General features: G+C 50.0%; 1 protein-coding gene and 1 pseudogene across 1 annotated transcript; both read right to left on the reverse strand.

The window, feature by feature from the left end:
* Window positions 1-726: 726 nt before the first annotated feature.
* Window positions 727-853, reverse strand: LOC112544537 (U4 spliceosomal RNA; annotated as a pseudogene).
* A 3,390-nt stretch (window positions 854-4,243) lies between these two features.
* SOX3 (SRY-box transcription factor 3) lies at window positions 4,244-6,713 on the reverse strand. The gene has a single exon (XM_006115453.4). It carries the CDS (start codon window positions 6,563-6,565, stop codon window positions 5,633-5,635), a length of 933 nt encoding a protein of 310 aa, XP_006115515.1. The 5' UTR covers window positions 6,566-6,713; the 3' UTR covers window positions 4,244-5,632.
* Window positions 6,714-14,610: the final 7,897 nt, after the last annotated feature.

The following is a 14,610-nucleotide window of genomic DNA, read 5'->3' on the forward strand; positions in this document are numbered from 1 at the left end:
GCAGTAACAATAAAAAGTCACACTGGGAGCTATTCCAAAATCGCTACTGTAGACTAGCCTTTTGCAAAATAGGGATTCTGGTCAATTGTCCCACATAGACAAAATCTTAACCAGAAGACCATCCTTTCTCCCTGTAGACTTGTCAAAAACATAAGGAAATACATCCAAATTTCTATGTCTCTATTGCAAGATTTTAAAAGTTTTTCTTTTTCTCCTTCCAAAGCCCAGACCCAAAGGCTACGTCTACACTGGCCCCTTCTTCGGAAGAGGCATGCTAATTTCTAACTTTGGAATAGGGAAATGCGCGGGGGATTTAAATATCCCCCGCGGGATTTAAATAAACATGGCCGCCGCTTTTTTTTCGGCTTGGGGAAAAGCCGGAAAAGAGCGTCCAGACTGGCGCGATCCTCCGGAATAAAGCCCTATTCCAGAGGATCTCTTATTCCTACTTCAGGAAGGAATAAGAGATCCTCCGGAATAGGGCTTTATTGCGGAGGATCGCGCCAGTCTGGACGCTCTTTTCCGGCTTTTCCCCAAGCCGGAAAAAAAGCGGCGGCCATGTTTATTTAAATCCCGCAGGGGATATTTAAATCCCCCGCGCATTTCCCTATTCCAAAGTTAGAAATTAGCATGCCTCTTCCGAAGAAGGGGCCAGTGTAGACACAGCCAAAGGGACTGACTCTGAATCATTGTATACCATTGACACCAGTGGAAACAGAACTAGGCCCTAAATAGGTACATGGGGCAGTTTGACTGCATCATTCATACAGGCCCTGGTAGAGAAGTTTTCAATTAGCAATAATCATGCCCCGGATTAACCTCATTGGTTATGATACTGCCATTGCACTAATTGGTAGTAAAGTTATGCAAATTGGACAGAGCCTCAAAGCGTTCACTTTACTTTGTCGCTGCAGTTTTATTTGCGTCTGTTAAATAATCTGTTCCCCCCCATTTAACATAGATAGATAGATAGATAAAACACTTTAATGGAGGTGTTTTGTAGCCAATATATAGGCTTGAAGATCTTAGAGATTTTTCTTTTCACTTTTTACATGAGAATACTTCAGATTTATGACTGTTAATCAAATGCCTTTTCACACTGAGTTTAACATTAATCTCTCACTATATAAAAGAGCATTAGAAACAAATAGAGTTTGTGAATGAAAAAATAAAATCTTAAAGTCCTACAGGCACTCCTCACCAGTGTCTGTATGATTGATCCCTCTGCTTATTTTCTGTGATTTTTTTACCCCCTTCCTTATATAGAATTTTTAAATTAAAAAGTTGTTTCACTTACTGTTTTTGTTATACCCAGTACATGCTATAGCCCTGTGGCAGAAGAACTAGTCTTCAGAATGTAACCCAAGCTGTGGCTTTTTGTGTCATCTTCCCCTCTTCTTTTCAACAGGTTGTTAATGCAGCAGGCAAAATACTGTTACATTGACATGCTAACATCATTAACCTGGGCCTGGCTGATAGTTTATCCATTTTGCTAGATTCACCTGCCCTGGGTTTGAAAGAAAGGGGAGAAGGGAATAAGGCTGCTGGTTTTCATTGTGAAAACACCTGATTATAATGTTATGTATATGGGGATTAAGCATATTGCAGGCCATAGGCCCTCAGCGGGAGGGGAAAATGCCTAGCATTTGGCAGGATTAGGCCCATGGGTGGGTTCTAAAGCAGGAACACTCCCCCAGTGTGGCATGTATAACTGCTTACAGCTGTCCTGGTGACTCCAGATGTCTCCAGGCATTTCCAGAGCATCACAGGGAATACACAGATCCCAGTGACACCTGCCTGAATCTGTAGTCCTGGGAGTGCCTCAAGCCTGTCTGAGATCAGCCTTTGTGCCTGCCTTCAGAGCAAGGTTGACTTTAAAAACAATCCCCCCCCCCCAGCAAAATCTGTGAAAAGGCAGCCCCCCCCTCCATACCCTTTGCCTCATAACCACTTGGTTTGTGTGTGTGTCCTGGGGGAGGCCTCCGGTTAAGCCCTAGCAGGGGCAGCCCCCAAGGAAAGATGAAGAGAAGCTGCAGTGCAAGTTTGCTCTTGAAGTTTGATTTTGTCCCCTGCTGGTCTGAGAGATGGAAGTGGCAGGAGGCAATGCCAGGTGTGTGTGTGTGTGTGTGTGTGTGTGTGTGTGTGTGTGTGTGTGTGTGTGTGTGTGTGTGTGTGTGTGTGTGTGTGTGTGTGTGTGTGTGTGTGTGTGTGTGTGTGTGTGTGTGTGTGTGTGTGTGTGTGTGTGTGTGTGTGTGTGTGTGTGTGTGTGTGTAGGAGGGGTGCGTTATTTTCGATCTCCCCAGGCGGCAAAGCTAAATCGCTGGGCCCCGCAGGCCCGAGTGGAACCTGCAGACCAGCCTGTGAGGGAAAGACACAGAACGGTGTCTGGGGCAGGAAGGAAAGTCCACGCAGGGACCCAGGGAGTGTTACATGCCGGAGGGCGCGCTCCCGTCCAGCGGGGTGGGAAGGGGGGTTCTGCTTCCAACCAAACAGCGCGGCCTGGCCTGCAGCAGGTGGAAATAGCCAGGGGCGTCACTGCGTCTCAGGAAAGCCGGGGGGTCCGTTCCTGGGGGGGGGGGGCACTTTCTAGAGGGCAGAATTAGGGGGCTTTTTTCAGAGCTCGGGGTAGAAGCGGAGTTTCCGCTGCTTAGGCCAGGTCAGAATCGGGCCCGGGGTAGGTGGCAGCGAGCAGGCTTGGAAGGGAACTGGTCTGCTGGCAGGACGCTTTGCTCTCTCCTGCCAAAGCTGCCTGGGTAACAGCCTGGGGGCTCCCCTTCCCCGGGGCCCCGCTTTCCACGGCAGCTGCTCAGCTGGGAAGGAGAGCAGGGAGAAAAGCCGAGAGGACATTGTAGGGAGCAGCTGTGGGGGGAGGGGGGGGGAGGAGAAGAGAAGAGGGAACGGGGACGGACTCTGGATTTAGAAGCACAAGCGTCTGGTTTTCACAAATCCAAGCTGAGAAGTGTCCCCCGACTTGTGCATTATCTGCAAAACATTGGAAGTGCGCGCGCAAAGTGTTTTACTCTTTGCAGGCTGGGGGCTACAACGGGAGAGGGCGGGGGGGGGGGGAGAGATAGCTCCTTTGCAGACAGCTGAGGGCCGTGGGGCCCGGGGGCAGATTGGCGCCCGCAATGTTTTGTCTCGTGTACTTTCCCTTGCCTGCGGTTATCCCAAACAAACAAAACCGACAGGAGACTCCAGTGCTGCGGGGGTTAAAAAAAAACACACAGCCAAGCAACCCTAAAGGGGTTTTACATGAGGCGGCGTCTCTTCTGAAATCTGGCGAGGAGAGCGGGGTTCCCACGCGAGAAGAGTCCCTAACTCGCAAGGAAGCCGCCCAGGTAAGGCGCAAAAAGGCGGCCTCGCAGGCTCTAAATCAGGCGTTTCTAAAAATAAAAGTAACCCCGCGCGCTGGTTACAAGCGATCACCCCCCACGCCCGGGTGGGACCCCGCGAAATTGACCAGAGCGATTCAGACCTACGGCCCCGCTCATGCTGCAGACATGGGCTAAGGGAACTTGTGGCTGCGACAAACAGGCTGAAATTAACCACCGAGCCTCCAAGCGCGAATCGCATTACTCCAGTTGGGTGGAAACTTACCCCGTTGGGTAAAACGCAGGGCTTTTTTGTGGAGGGAGAAGTTATTCGATTATTGGGGGAGGGGAAGGTTGTTTTGTTTGGAGAGGAAAATGTTTTAGCGTCTCCCTGGTCGCGTGCAGCGCTGTGTGTGATTCTCCAAGCGAGACCCTCTCCCTCCATCCCTTGTCGGCGGAAAAGCCAGGCAGAGCCGGGAAAGGAATCAAATGAAGGTTTATAAAATACTCGGCTCGAACCAGCCTCGGGTGAACGCCAGTTTTGGCAAATAAAAGCATCACCTTTTCTCTAGGGATGCAAAACACACACGCAGCGTGGCTGGAAGATTTTGCCCCCCCTTTCCATAAGAAATGCAGAGTAACAGGTGTGCAAGACTAAACGATAAGGAAAAAAGTAATGCAATGTTACACTTTTTTGAAGGATAGATTCGGTATTAATTTCATGAGTCTCAAGCGCTGAATTTCTACGCGAAGGGAATGACGTTAATTCGGTTTTCAAAAGCGGAGTCGGCAGGACAGCTCGATTTGTGTATAAAATCGTTCACTCCAAATTATAGGAGCACAGTTGAAGTACGAGCTAAGTGTTGTCTTTGGAGGACACATGAAATTGGAACCTAGTAGCGATCTCGACAGACTACGCCAGGCTGGGAGTTTGCTGACTAAAAATACTGATCAACCCACCGTTAAAACGTTAAATTATTTATTCCCCGGGGGACTCTTGTAACCATTCATTTTTAATACAATCGCGGGCAGATTTCTCCGAGGGGGGCTAGGGCGGTTAGTAGCCCAGCTCACGTTTCCTGGCAGCCCCAGACAAAATTTAAACCGCACTTTTTTATCCGCCACCCAGACCGGAAGGCGAAATGTCTCTGGCGAGGCAACAAGTGTCTCCCACTTCTGTAAATAAGCGAGTCGCTGATTATGAGAACATACAAGTCACCCGCCATCCTTTCTGCGCCCGTGTTGCTCCTCGGCCCCAGGAGAAATTTAACCAGACTAAGAAGCTATTTTTCGACTACAACGCCTTTATCAGGAAAGATCGCTATTGCAAACACCGATCGCCGTCTTAGTTTTTAAATCATTCATTTTCAGCGTTTCCCTAGCGGGAAAGCGGAGTTCAGCGTTCACACTGCGCCGTTCTGCTCTTAAAAGGCGCTGGTCTAAACCTCGACGGGCTTTTGTTTTACACTGGTCACCAGACTCACGTTACAAGCACTTGTTCTCCCAGTTTGAGCTGCGGCTGCACCCCCCAACCTGCCGTACAAATCGCCACGAGACTGGGGAAGTGCCCGTTATAAAATTTATTGACCTTTTTTTCTTTGAGGGGAGGGGGGAAGATTAGGGGAGAAAGGAGTGTTGCAAAGTCTTTAAGAAACCGGAGAGAGAAAAAACTAAAACGTTTGGTTCGCGGGCTGATATGTCAAAACGTATCACAGTCAAAAGTCACAAACCGGTTTACAGAAGTTTACAAGTTTAAGGGGAAAAAAAAACAACCCCAAACACACAACTTACTATAAGTTAAAAAAACAACACAAAAAACCAGACTTGCGTTTGCGACCCGCACAGCTTTTTCCTCCCCCCTCCTCCCTTTTGAAAAAAAAGAGAGGTCGTGAAAGCTACACAGATTTGGATAAAACCCTCAAGCAGGATACGGGGAGGGAGGGGCAAAGTTATTTAAAAAAAGCGACCAACAAAAAAAAATAATAATAATGTAAACATCTGAGCTTGAAGAAAGCCCGCCACGTTTCCATTCCACCTCTACACTCATGTACAAGACTTTTAAAACGGCTTCTGTAATTATTTTTAAAAGAATAAAATAGAGAGCGCGCCAACCTATCAGAAACCAGGAAAAAGTTGCTGCGGCCGCTCCTAGCCGCTTGTTGGGCTCGGGTAGAGGAAAGAGTCCGCACAGCCCTGGGCGTCCGTACCCCAACACACGAGACACCGACCGCGCTTCTGCGCAAAGAGTCCCCCGGGGTTAGTAGCCCCCAGTCCGAGTCTGCTCCCGCGAGCCACGCGGCCCGGGGGCCGGGAAGCGGGGCTCAGATGTGAGTCAGCGGTACCGTGCCATTTACCCCCGTGCCGGCACTCTGGTAGTGCTGGTGCACGCTGTGCAATCGGCTGCCCTGCAAGGCGGCCGGGTCTGTGCTGTCCCCGCCGGGCGGGAGGTACATGCTGATCATATCCCGCAGGTCCCCCAGGCAGGCCCGCTGGGAGTGGGAGGCGATGGACGGCGGCGGCGAGCTGGGCTCGGATTTCACCACCGAGCCCATGGAGCCCAGGCCCATGGCCGAGCTGGGCTGCTGGCCGTAGGCGGCGGGGGACACGCTGTAGGTGGAGGCCGCGGTCATGTAGGTCTGCGCCGTGGACATCATGGGGCTGTACTGCAGGCCGCCCATGTCGTAGCGGTGCATCTGCGGCAGCGGCGGGCTGTTCATGGCCGGGTGCTGCCCGTAGCCCAGCTGCTCGGGCATCAGCGAGTACGCCCCGTTGCTCCAGCCGTTCATGTGCGCGTAGGTGTCCAGGCGCTGGCCCACCCCCACGGGGCTGCTGACGGCGCTGGCCGCGCCGGGGGCCAGCAGGTTGCCGGGCAGCGAGTATTTGTCCTTCTTCAGCAGGGTCTTGGTCTTCCGGCGGGGCCGGTATTTGTAATCCGGATACTCCTTCATGTGCACGGCCCGCAGCCGCTTGGCCTCGTCGATGAAAGGCCGCTTCTCCGCGTCGCTCAGCAGCTTCCAGTCCGCCCCGAGGCGCTTGCTGATCTCCGAGTTGTGCATCTTGGGGTTCTCCTGGGCCATCTTGCGCCGCTGGCCCCGCGACCACACCATGAAGGCGTTCATGGGCCGCTTCACCCGGTCCTGGTCTGCCCCGCCGCCCGCTCCCCCGCCGCCAGCTTTCCCCGCTGCCCCCGCTGCCGCGGGGCCTCCTGGGGCGGGCGGGGGGCTCTTGAGCTCGCCCTCCAGCATGCTGTACATGGCCGGGGCCGGCAGCAGGTGCGCCAGCGTGGCGGGCAGGCGGGCGCGCTGCTTCTGCCGCCGCGGGGAGAGGCTCGGGGCCGGGCGCGCTACTGCACCACGGCCAAGCTCCGCGCTGCCCGGGCGCTTTCCCCTTAGGTGCGCTCCCAGTGCCGGGGGGAGATGATTGACGGCCTATAAATGAGCAGCCGGCAGCCAATCAGCGCGCGGCTCCCGACAGGCCCTGACGGAGGGTAATTGACCAGCTGGTTAAAAAAAAAAAAAAAGTTGGAGTTTAGGGGCTCCCGGGCGCGCTGCCCCTCCCCCCGCGCCTGGCGCCCTCTCCCCCCGCGCAGGAGCCGGGGCCTGGCCTCCCCACCCCCACTTTACCGCCGTCAGATCTCGGGGAGGCAACTTTGGGTGGGTTTGGTTTTGGAATCCCCTCCATCCTCCCCACCCCGCAAGAGGCCACGGGCGCAGCGAGCCAAGCAACCGGTTTGTTGGGGGGAAGGGGGGAGAGCTTGAAACACGCTCCCCGACGTGGGAGGGCGCGGCAGGGCTGATCTGTGCAGGGCCGGGGCGCGGGCCCCCCAGCTCCATCAGTGCGCCGCGGGGCACATAGGGCGGTTCTGATCCAGTGCGGGACGCGCAGCTGTTTTTCCACCCCCGTTCGCCCGCCCAGGCCTTGGGAGAGAGCAGCCCCGCAGTGACTCCGCAGCCGCGTTAAGCTAGTCCCCAGTGAGTAGGGGAGCAAGGGGGCAGAGGCGACTCCAGCTCTCCTTAGGGAAGAGGCCAACTCCCCTCTTCTCCCCGGGCATCTTGCAAGGCTGCGCGGAAGCCTGGCTCTCCGAGCAAGGGGGAAACGGGGCTTCAATTCCCTTTATGCTGGAAATACCGGCCCCCCCTCCGCCCCCGTCCCCGTCCCGAGGCTCTTTGTTGTTCAGGTTAGACAAGGACACGGCCCCTGTTATGGCTCCCACTGTGGCCCCCAGCGCAGCTTGGAGATCTGGGATAGCGGGGCTGGTTATCTGGGTTCTGACCGGACTCCCTGGTAATCGGGGGAGGGGCCGTGTTCAGTGGGAGGGGGGAGGACTGGCCTGGCATGCTCTGCCCCCCAACCTCCTTCCCCTTCTTTGCCACTTTACTTTTTCCAGTCGGCTGCCCCCAGGGGGGAGGGGCGGGCGCTTGCCAAAATCCGTTTTCATGGCAACAGCACAGTCCCCGTGGAGTGAAAGGAAACTTTGTGGGGGAGGCTTGCGCGGAGCTCGCGGGGCTGTCAATCAAAGGGCCCTCGCCTCCCCCCCCCCCCAGCACCCACACCTGCGAGGACAGTCAGGGCTAGGAGCTGCTTAAAGGCATAGCGCTCCCGCAGCCGCCTGTCCCACCTAACCTCTCCCTCCGGCCCTGCAGCATCAGGGGAAGCATGGAGGAGGGGGATTCAAAGCCCAGCTCCTCTGCTCTGTGACTACTCCCCCCCTCCGCATCCCACAGTTTACTCAAATAAGATACAAGCTCCAAAGGCCACCGACTTGGGGAAGGCGGTGGAAGGAAGCCAGCGATCCGCTCACGGGGTGAGATCCGGAGTAACTCACTGCGGATTGCCAGCGGTGTAACTCGGAGCAGACTCCGGAGTGGGGGGCTGAGAACAATTACTTCACCGAGGGACCGGGGGTGGACGAAAAACGTCTAGGAAAGAGACATCGTCTGACCCGAGAGAAGTTATTCAGTTACACAGAGAAGATGCTCAGCGCAGCCGGTGTCTTGTAAAAGGGAGCCAATAAAGATAACGAGGCTAATTCCCAAGGAAGAGGGGGCCTCTCCGGGGCAGTGCGCTGAAGCAGTAGGATGGACGCACATTTTACAAAAAATAGCACCGCTGCCCCTCCGCAAGCCTGCTTCACGCTGAGAATCAGCCCCGAGAGAGCTCGGTTTTACCGGAGCCCAGCGCAGCCTGCAGCCAGCCCGGGAGCGCTCGCAAAGCGGCACCCGACTTTCCCAGCAGACACACACACACAAATCCCAAACAAAAAAAAACCCACCACACTTTCCAGCCCACCATGCCTCGCCGCTTCTACGGACGGGGGAATAAAACGGGGTCCCCTTAAAAAAAAAAAGAAAACTGTCACTTTGATATGTGTGAATGGTGGCGAGATTGTCTTTGGAAACTCGGTGGGATCTGAACGATGTATGCATGTAGCAAGTGTTGAAATAGTTACTCTGGCAAATGATCAGTTGTTGGAGCGCAGAATATCTAACACGGCTACCCCGCTGAAACTTTTTGAGCTGGAAACACACACTCTGCTGTGGTATAGTCAAAGCTTGGTTGATTTTTTTAAAAAATTCGACTCCAGAAACACAACCTCCTTGAAGGACATGACCATATCTAAATGTATTAACTCTATGATTTAAAGTACACCCCCCCACCGTTTCATAACAGATTTGACAGTTTTAATCACCGTTCTTTTCATCAATAGTGCCAATTATTTCCACCAGTCCACCACTACGGGTATAAAGTCTAACCGGCTCCCATATAAGAACGATTCTCTGGAGTTTACACTTATTTGCTTTGAATAATCGTTTAAACAAATGAAGATGAACTTTGGTTCGTTAGTTATTTTGCCCTGCCCTGCGTTTTAATGATCTCTAGATTGTTCGTACGCAACGAAAAAGAAGCAGACGATTGAAATGAGAGGAGCATTTTATACAGCGCTCTTTATTTTGAATGCCGAAAAATTAGAGAGATTAAAACTGGCCACAATTTGAAATGCCAGATTAAGTTTCATCCTGTATTTTAATTTGCCCCGAGCCAGTGTAAAACTAAACGGAAATAATTTGGATTGAAACATGCCCACAGATAGACACAATCGAAGCAACGGTTTGATATGCAGATTATTTCAAAGCAAGGCAATTATTTTGCAAGAGCGACCACGTGTCTCTTCTATCATAGCAATAAAAGGCGGATTGAGCAAGTAAATATAATTCTTTATCGGTACCATTCGTCTTATTTTCGGGTTCCTGAAAATGTGCTCCCGTGCAAAGCTTTTGCTGCTGCCTACGAAGTTTCTTGGAAGCAGTTCTAAAATTGGACTCATGCCTGATTTTATATACCAGCAAATCGGATGAAGTATTTTTAAAAGATAGCTCGAAATGGCTCAGCGCCAGAAATAGCGCGGGGAGCCCAATCGGAATTAGCAAGGGGTGAATCAATCAATGAGATGCAAAATAAGCGGAGTAATCCCCCCCCCCCCCGCGGTCTGTGAGCTGGGATTTGGACCCGAGGGAAGAAGAAAGGCAGAAAGCAGCTGTTAAAAGCATCTGGGCCGCGCGCACTCCTACCAGGGTACCACGGCAGGCTGCCTCCCCGTGGCGCCCCCTATGGGCCTCACCTGGCAACACACTCTGGGTGCACTACCCCCCCCCTCCCCCCAGCTAACTCACTCAAGACAGCAGGATTCCCCTGCAGCATCACCGCTCAGATTTCCAGGCAGAACCGAGCGCGGCTAGGGGGCCCAATCCTGAAAGGAGTCCCATTGACTCCACGCGTGCTTAGCCCTCCGCAGGATCCTGGCTCGCGTCCGGAACCCGCCTCCTGACCCACGTGGAGCGTGATTGTGCGGGAGGGGGATTAAAGTGGCACCAGCGGTTTCACAAGTACCCAGAGGAGGGAGTTAGAGGCGAAGGAGGCTGGAGCTGCCCCGCTCTCAGGCATTGTCAATACAGCCCCTTTGGGCAGGGAAATCGGGAGACCTTTTGAGCCCTGTAATTCGACAGCGCGGCTTCACGCGTGGGAACCGCTCCGAGCCCCACTAGCCAGGTGCAGCGTGGGCTGAGAACCCGGGCAGCCCTTCGGCTGATGTAAACACAACTGTCAAAAGCAGAGCGGCGCGTGGGGGGCGAGACACTCTTGGAGAGCAACTTTTTCAAACTTTTGACCGCAATATGTCTGTGTGTGTGGGGGGGGGGGGACACATTTTAAAATTACTTTCTGCGTTTCACACCATCCTCGCTCAAATACCAGCCCTCAGGAGCAGTGGGTGGCAGCCTGTTAGTCCCCGCACAGAAGAGAGGGAAGGTGGGAGAAGAGCAACTTTTGCTAGGGAAATATAAACAAGTTTACACGGATCTTTCTCTTGCCAACAGAATCTGGTCCAGCCACAGATAGGACCTCAGCCATCTTCACTCTCTAATACTGCTTTTACATGACATCTCTCTCACAGCTTTGATAGGCTTGTCAGGGACGTTTCCTTTTTCTTTCTTTTTTTAAGGAATAACGCTACAAAGCATGGCCCACATAATCCCATCTGCCTTTTGAACACAATATCCCACGGAAATCATTGGGGATCTCTGCCTCCCCTCTCCCCCCTCCCCCAGAATCCCAGACCATAGCGATCAACATCCGGTGGAGAATTGATTTCCACCCTAAAATCTTAAAAAGAAGTAGTCAGAGAGGATCTTCGCATACATGTTCTCCGGGGCAATATGCAAGCCGGCAAGAATGCCTAGCACAAACTTAATCTAATGATTGTTTTGTGATATTTTGAGATCAAATAGATGTGTTGCTTCCCAGAGGTTTCAAAGGCAAAATATTCACGCTTTAAAAACAAACTCAGCATGGCTTTATGTGTGGGATATATTTTATGGATCTCTTTCTCACACACACAGTGTATTTGCCTTTAGATATAACATATGGATATTTTTATCCAACGTCTAATATATGACAAAGATTTACAGATTTCCCTAGCTGTGCCAGACCAGCTCGGAGTTCTCTTTAATAGGAATACCGTCTTTTTCTGGCACATCCAGGTGTCTCACAAGCGACTAGTTCCCAGCACCCAGACTACCTTATTCTCCGATCTTGCCAATAGCTTTGTTAGCCCCGGGATGTAGCTCGTGTATTAGCAATTTTTATTGCCACGGGATGGCTCAGATTGACAGGAAACGGTCTAATCAGTTCATTAACATAATTTGGAAACTTACATTTTAAAGAAATTTAACATTGTTGCATAGAAAAAACAAAACAAAACCTCACGCAGCGTCGTTGGGATACAACTATATTGCTTCTCAGAAACCCCTTTATAGTGCCAGAGACACTGGGGAATGTTTTTAAATCACTCCCGCTTCCCCCAGTCCCCGATGAACTTTTATTTGGCCTCTAACAACAATGCCTGGCTGCAAACAGACCTCTTAGAGCCCTCGCTGAATAGCTCCTTTTTTATCCCGACTTGTTTCCACCGGCACAAAAAACAACCAGTAGCCACATTTCTTAATTGGGTGTCCCTGGATTTTGCTCATTCAGGTGTTCGTTAAGGAATTTGTTTATTAGCCTTTGACACCCTGCTCCCCTCGGGAATGGCTTCTTGGGTTAGCGGTAGGGGAGGGATAGCGGGGTAGGGCTGGGGGTTGTTAATAAGGGTCCCCCCCAAGTTACTAATTAACAGAGTTGTAATAGGACCACCAGCAGTGGACTGGTTCAACGCTGGCAGTCCTAGGGAAAGTAGCTCTGAAAAACAGAGCCCGCAGTAAGTCCGTCAAGCGCTTAGGAAATCAGCTCCTGTTAAGGAGGAAAATCTGCTCCGAATCCTGGATGGAACTGGATTCAAGGGAGAAACCAGTGTGAACGCACTGCAGCCGCTTTAACGCCGGGGAAATCTTAAAGAACGTCTGTGTTTCCAAGCTGTTCTTCCTTTCCCTGCGTAGGGCCGCTTACCGCAGCCAGCCTCTTCGCCCGCTCCGGTGGGAGGCTTTTTAAATTCAACTCTCAGCTGCTGGCCAATGAATGTTTTATGTGCCTCCCCTGGGGTTGTTCCCCCGTGCAAAGCGATCACCTTTTCCCAAGGCTCGCCGGGCTGGCTCCGCTGAGAAAGACGAGAAGGAGCAACGAATTCAAACTTCCCCGCACAGTGCTTCCCCGGGTGGATCCTCTGTGACCCATGTCAATTTCAGCCGTGGCCCGGACTTGCTCGTGTGCCCTGAAGAGAGGCGACCCAGCTGGCCACAGACCTAGAGACTAGGTATTTCAGTAGTAAAACGTTTATTGGAAAGGCACCGAAACATGGCTTAGCCAGAAAGAAAAGCAGGCGTGCGGCGTGCAGGAGTCACGCCCAATACTTGTTTTGGGTGCATGCCCCTTTGATTCGAAGTGACCCGCTCAACCTACCCAAAGAGCAGCCCACGGGCTAGAAACGCAGGTTCACATGAGCGTGAAAAGTGGACAAGCGAAAACTAAATCTTCTTGCTTGACAGATCTCTCTGTTTATCTGCGGGATCCGTGTATGTTCTGGATGTATATCCGTATATATGGACCTCTCAGAAAGATAACTTTTCACTGACAGCGGGAGGTCTGTAAAGGGAGAACACTGATAACCCCAAATCAAACTATACAGGATCATCTACAGGCCAGCTGGTAATTAGGAAACACACACACACTTCTTTCCGAAGGGAGACAAGCAATAACTTCAATAACTCTTAAAAGCTAGTCCACATTAAACACCTGCCTTAGGTTACAGATGCTGCTACTTGTCCAACTCAATGAAAATGAGTTTGTCACTAGATCATTTTGTATTGGTTTCTTTGGTTCTTAATATAGTGCTGACATGTTTAGGCCTTTTAGGCTCAAGTTGTTTTTTTTTAATTTGTGAGGCCTTATTAACATAATGAAAGCTAGTTTGTCATCCTGGAAATTTTTTTTTTAAGACTGTCCCTTGGTTATGTTTATTTACTATGATTGTTGCAATACAGACTAATGATCCTTTTGCCTACCAATTATGATAACTGAGACACAACTGCTTTTATTTTTTTTTAAACAATTCAAAGGATGCCTTATTACCCATTTAAATGTAAAAGAACCTATTGTAGAATGTTTCCTTTACAGAACAATCCGCTTTATTTGTTCGTAATAACAGCTCTCTCTTTTTTATATAAATTATATTATTAGAGAAATCAGACACTAATCGTACCGATCTAACTTGCTAATTAGTTGCAAATAAACTATTCATTAGTGGTAAATTAAAATAAAAACACATGTTAGTCCTACTCTGGGAGATATCATTCTGCAGTCACATATTATTGTATACTAGAGCCTGTATCATAGGCATGGCAAATTGAGATCCTGAAAGGTTTCTCTACAGGATAAATAATTAAAATATATTCAACTTTAATTGACATTATAGAGGACATAAATGAGCTTTTCCTTTTAGAAAGAAATAGCAGTTTCTAAATAAAGCTTTGCAGGCTCAGAATGGAGGTTTCAACCAAATGAATAGTCATTACTACCTTTTCAATGATGTAGGCCTTTTGATCAGAAAAGAAATTAGCTCTAAAGAACAGACAATAGAAGCCTGCCCTGCAATAGGAAGAAAATTAGATGGCCAAGGCTCTTAACAACACCTATTTCTATAAACCATGGAGCTTCTTGCTTTTCAATTACAGCTGTTCATTTCATATAAGGAAAGTGGAAAAACACAGGGCTAATGTAAACTCTGTTGGACCATAAAGCACAGAGCAGACAGACAGCCTTCCTGGTTCCTTTAGTTTTTTATTACTATCAATTAACTAATATATATATTTTTAAATTACTGTAGTTTCCAGCATAGTTTTTGGAGGGACAATACAGCTACCAGAATGGATCACATACAAGAGCTAACATGCAAGAGCTAACAATGAGTGAGAATCTTAAACTTTTGGGGTTGGATGTTTCCATTACACATCAAAGAATATGTGGAAAGTATGACATTCTTGTGTGCATTTTTCAGAGAAATCAAAACATGGATGAAGAAAAATAGGAAAGGGCTTTACTGTGTAGCGTTCAGTTATATTTTAGTTAAATCAGAGATTATAAAATGTTTAAATTAATGTTCTTGTCCTCTGCACAAAAGCTAAGGGAGTATTGTTAAATAGTTTCCTGATTTGTTTTAAGTTGCTTTTTCATATTTACAACTTTTGGTTATTTTAAACACCATGGTTTTAATTTCCTTCTGAAATGTTAGAATTTATCGAGGGCATATGTATTTTTTGGTCTGAATTCTGTTTCAGATGGATTTCTTTAGAATTCCATTTCTCTTTCTGTG

Source organism: Pelodiscus sinensis, chromosome 13 (assembly GCF_049634645.1).
Source record: "Pelodiscus sinensis isolate JC-2024 chromosome 13, ASM4963464v1, whole genome shotgun sequence".
NCBI lineage: Eukaryota > Metazoa > Chordata > Testudines > Trionychidae > Pelodiscus > Pelodiscus sinensis.

What these genes read in the sequence shown, in the direction of transcription:
- SOX3 (XM_006115453.4), bottom strand. Translation starts at nt 6,565, where the DNA reads ATGTACAGCATGCTGGAGGGCGAGCTCAAGAGCCCCCCGCCCGCCCCA.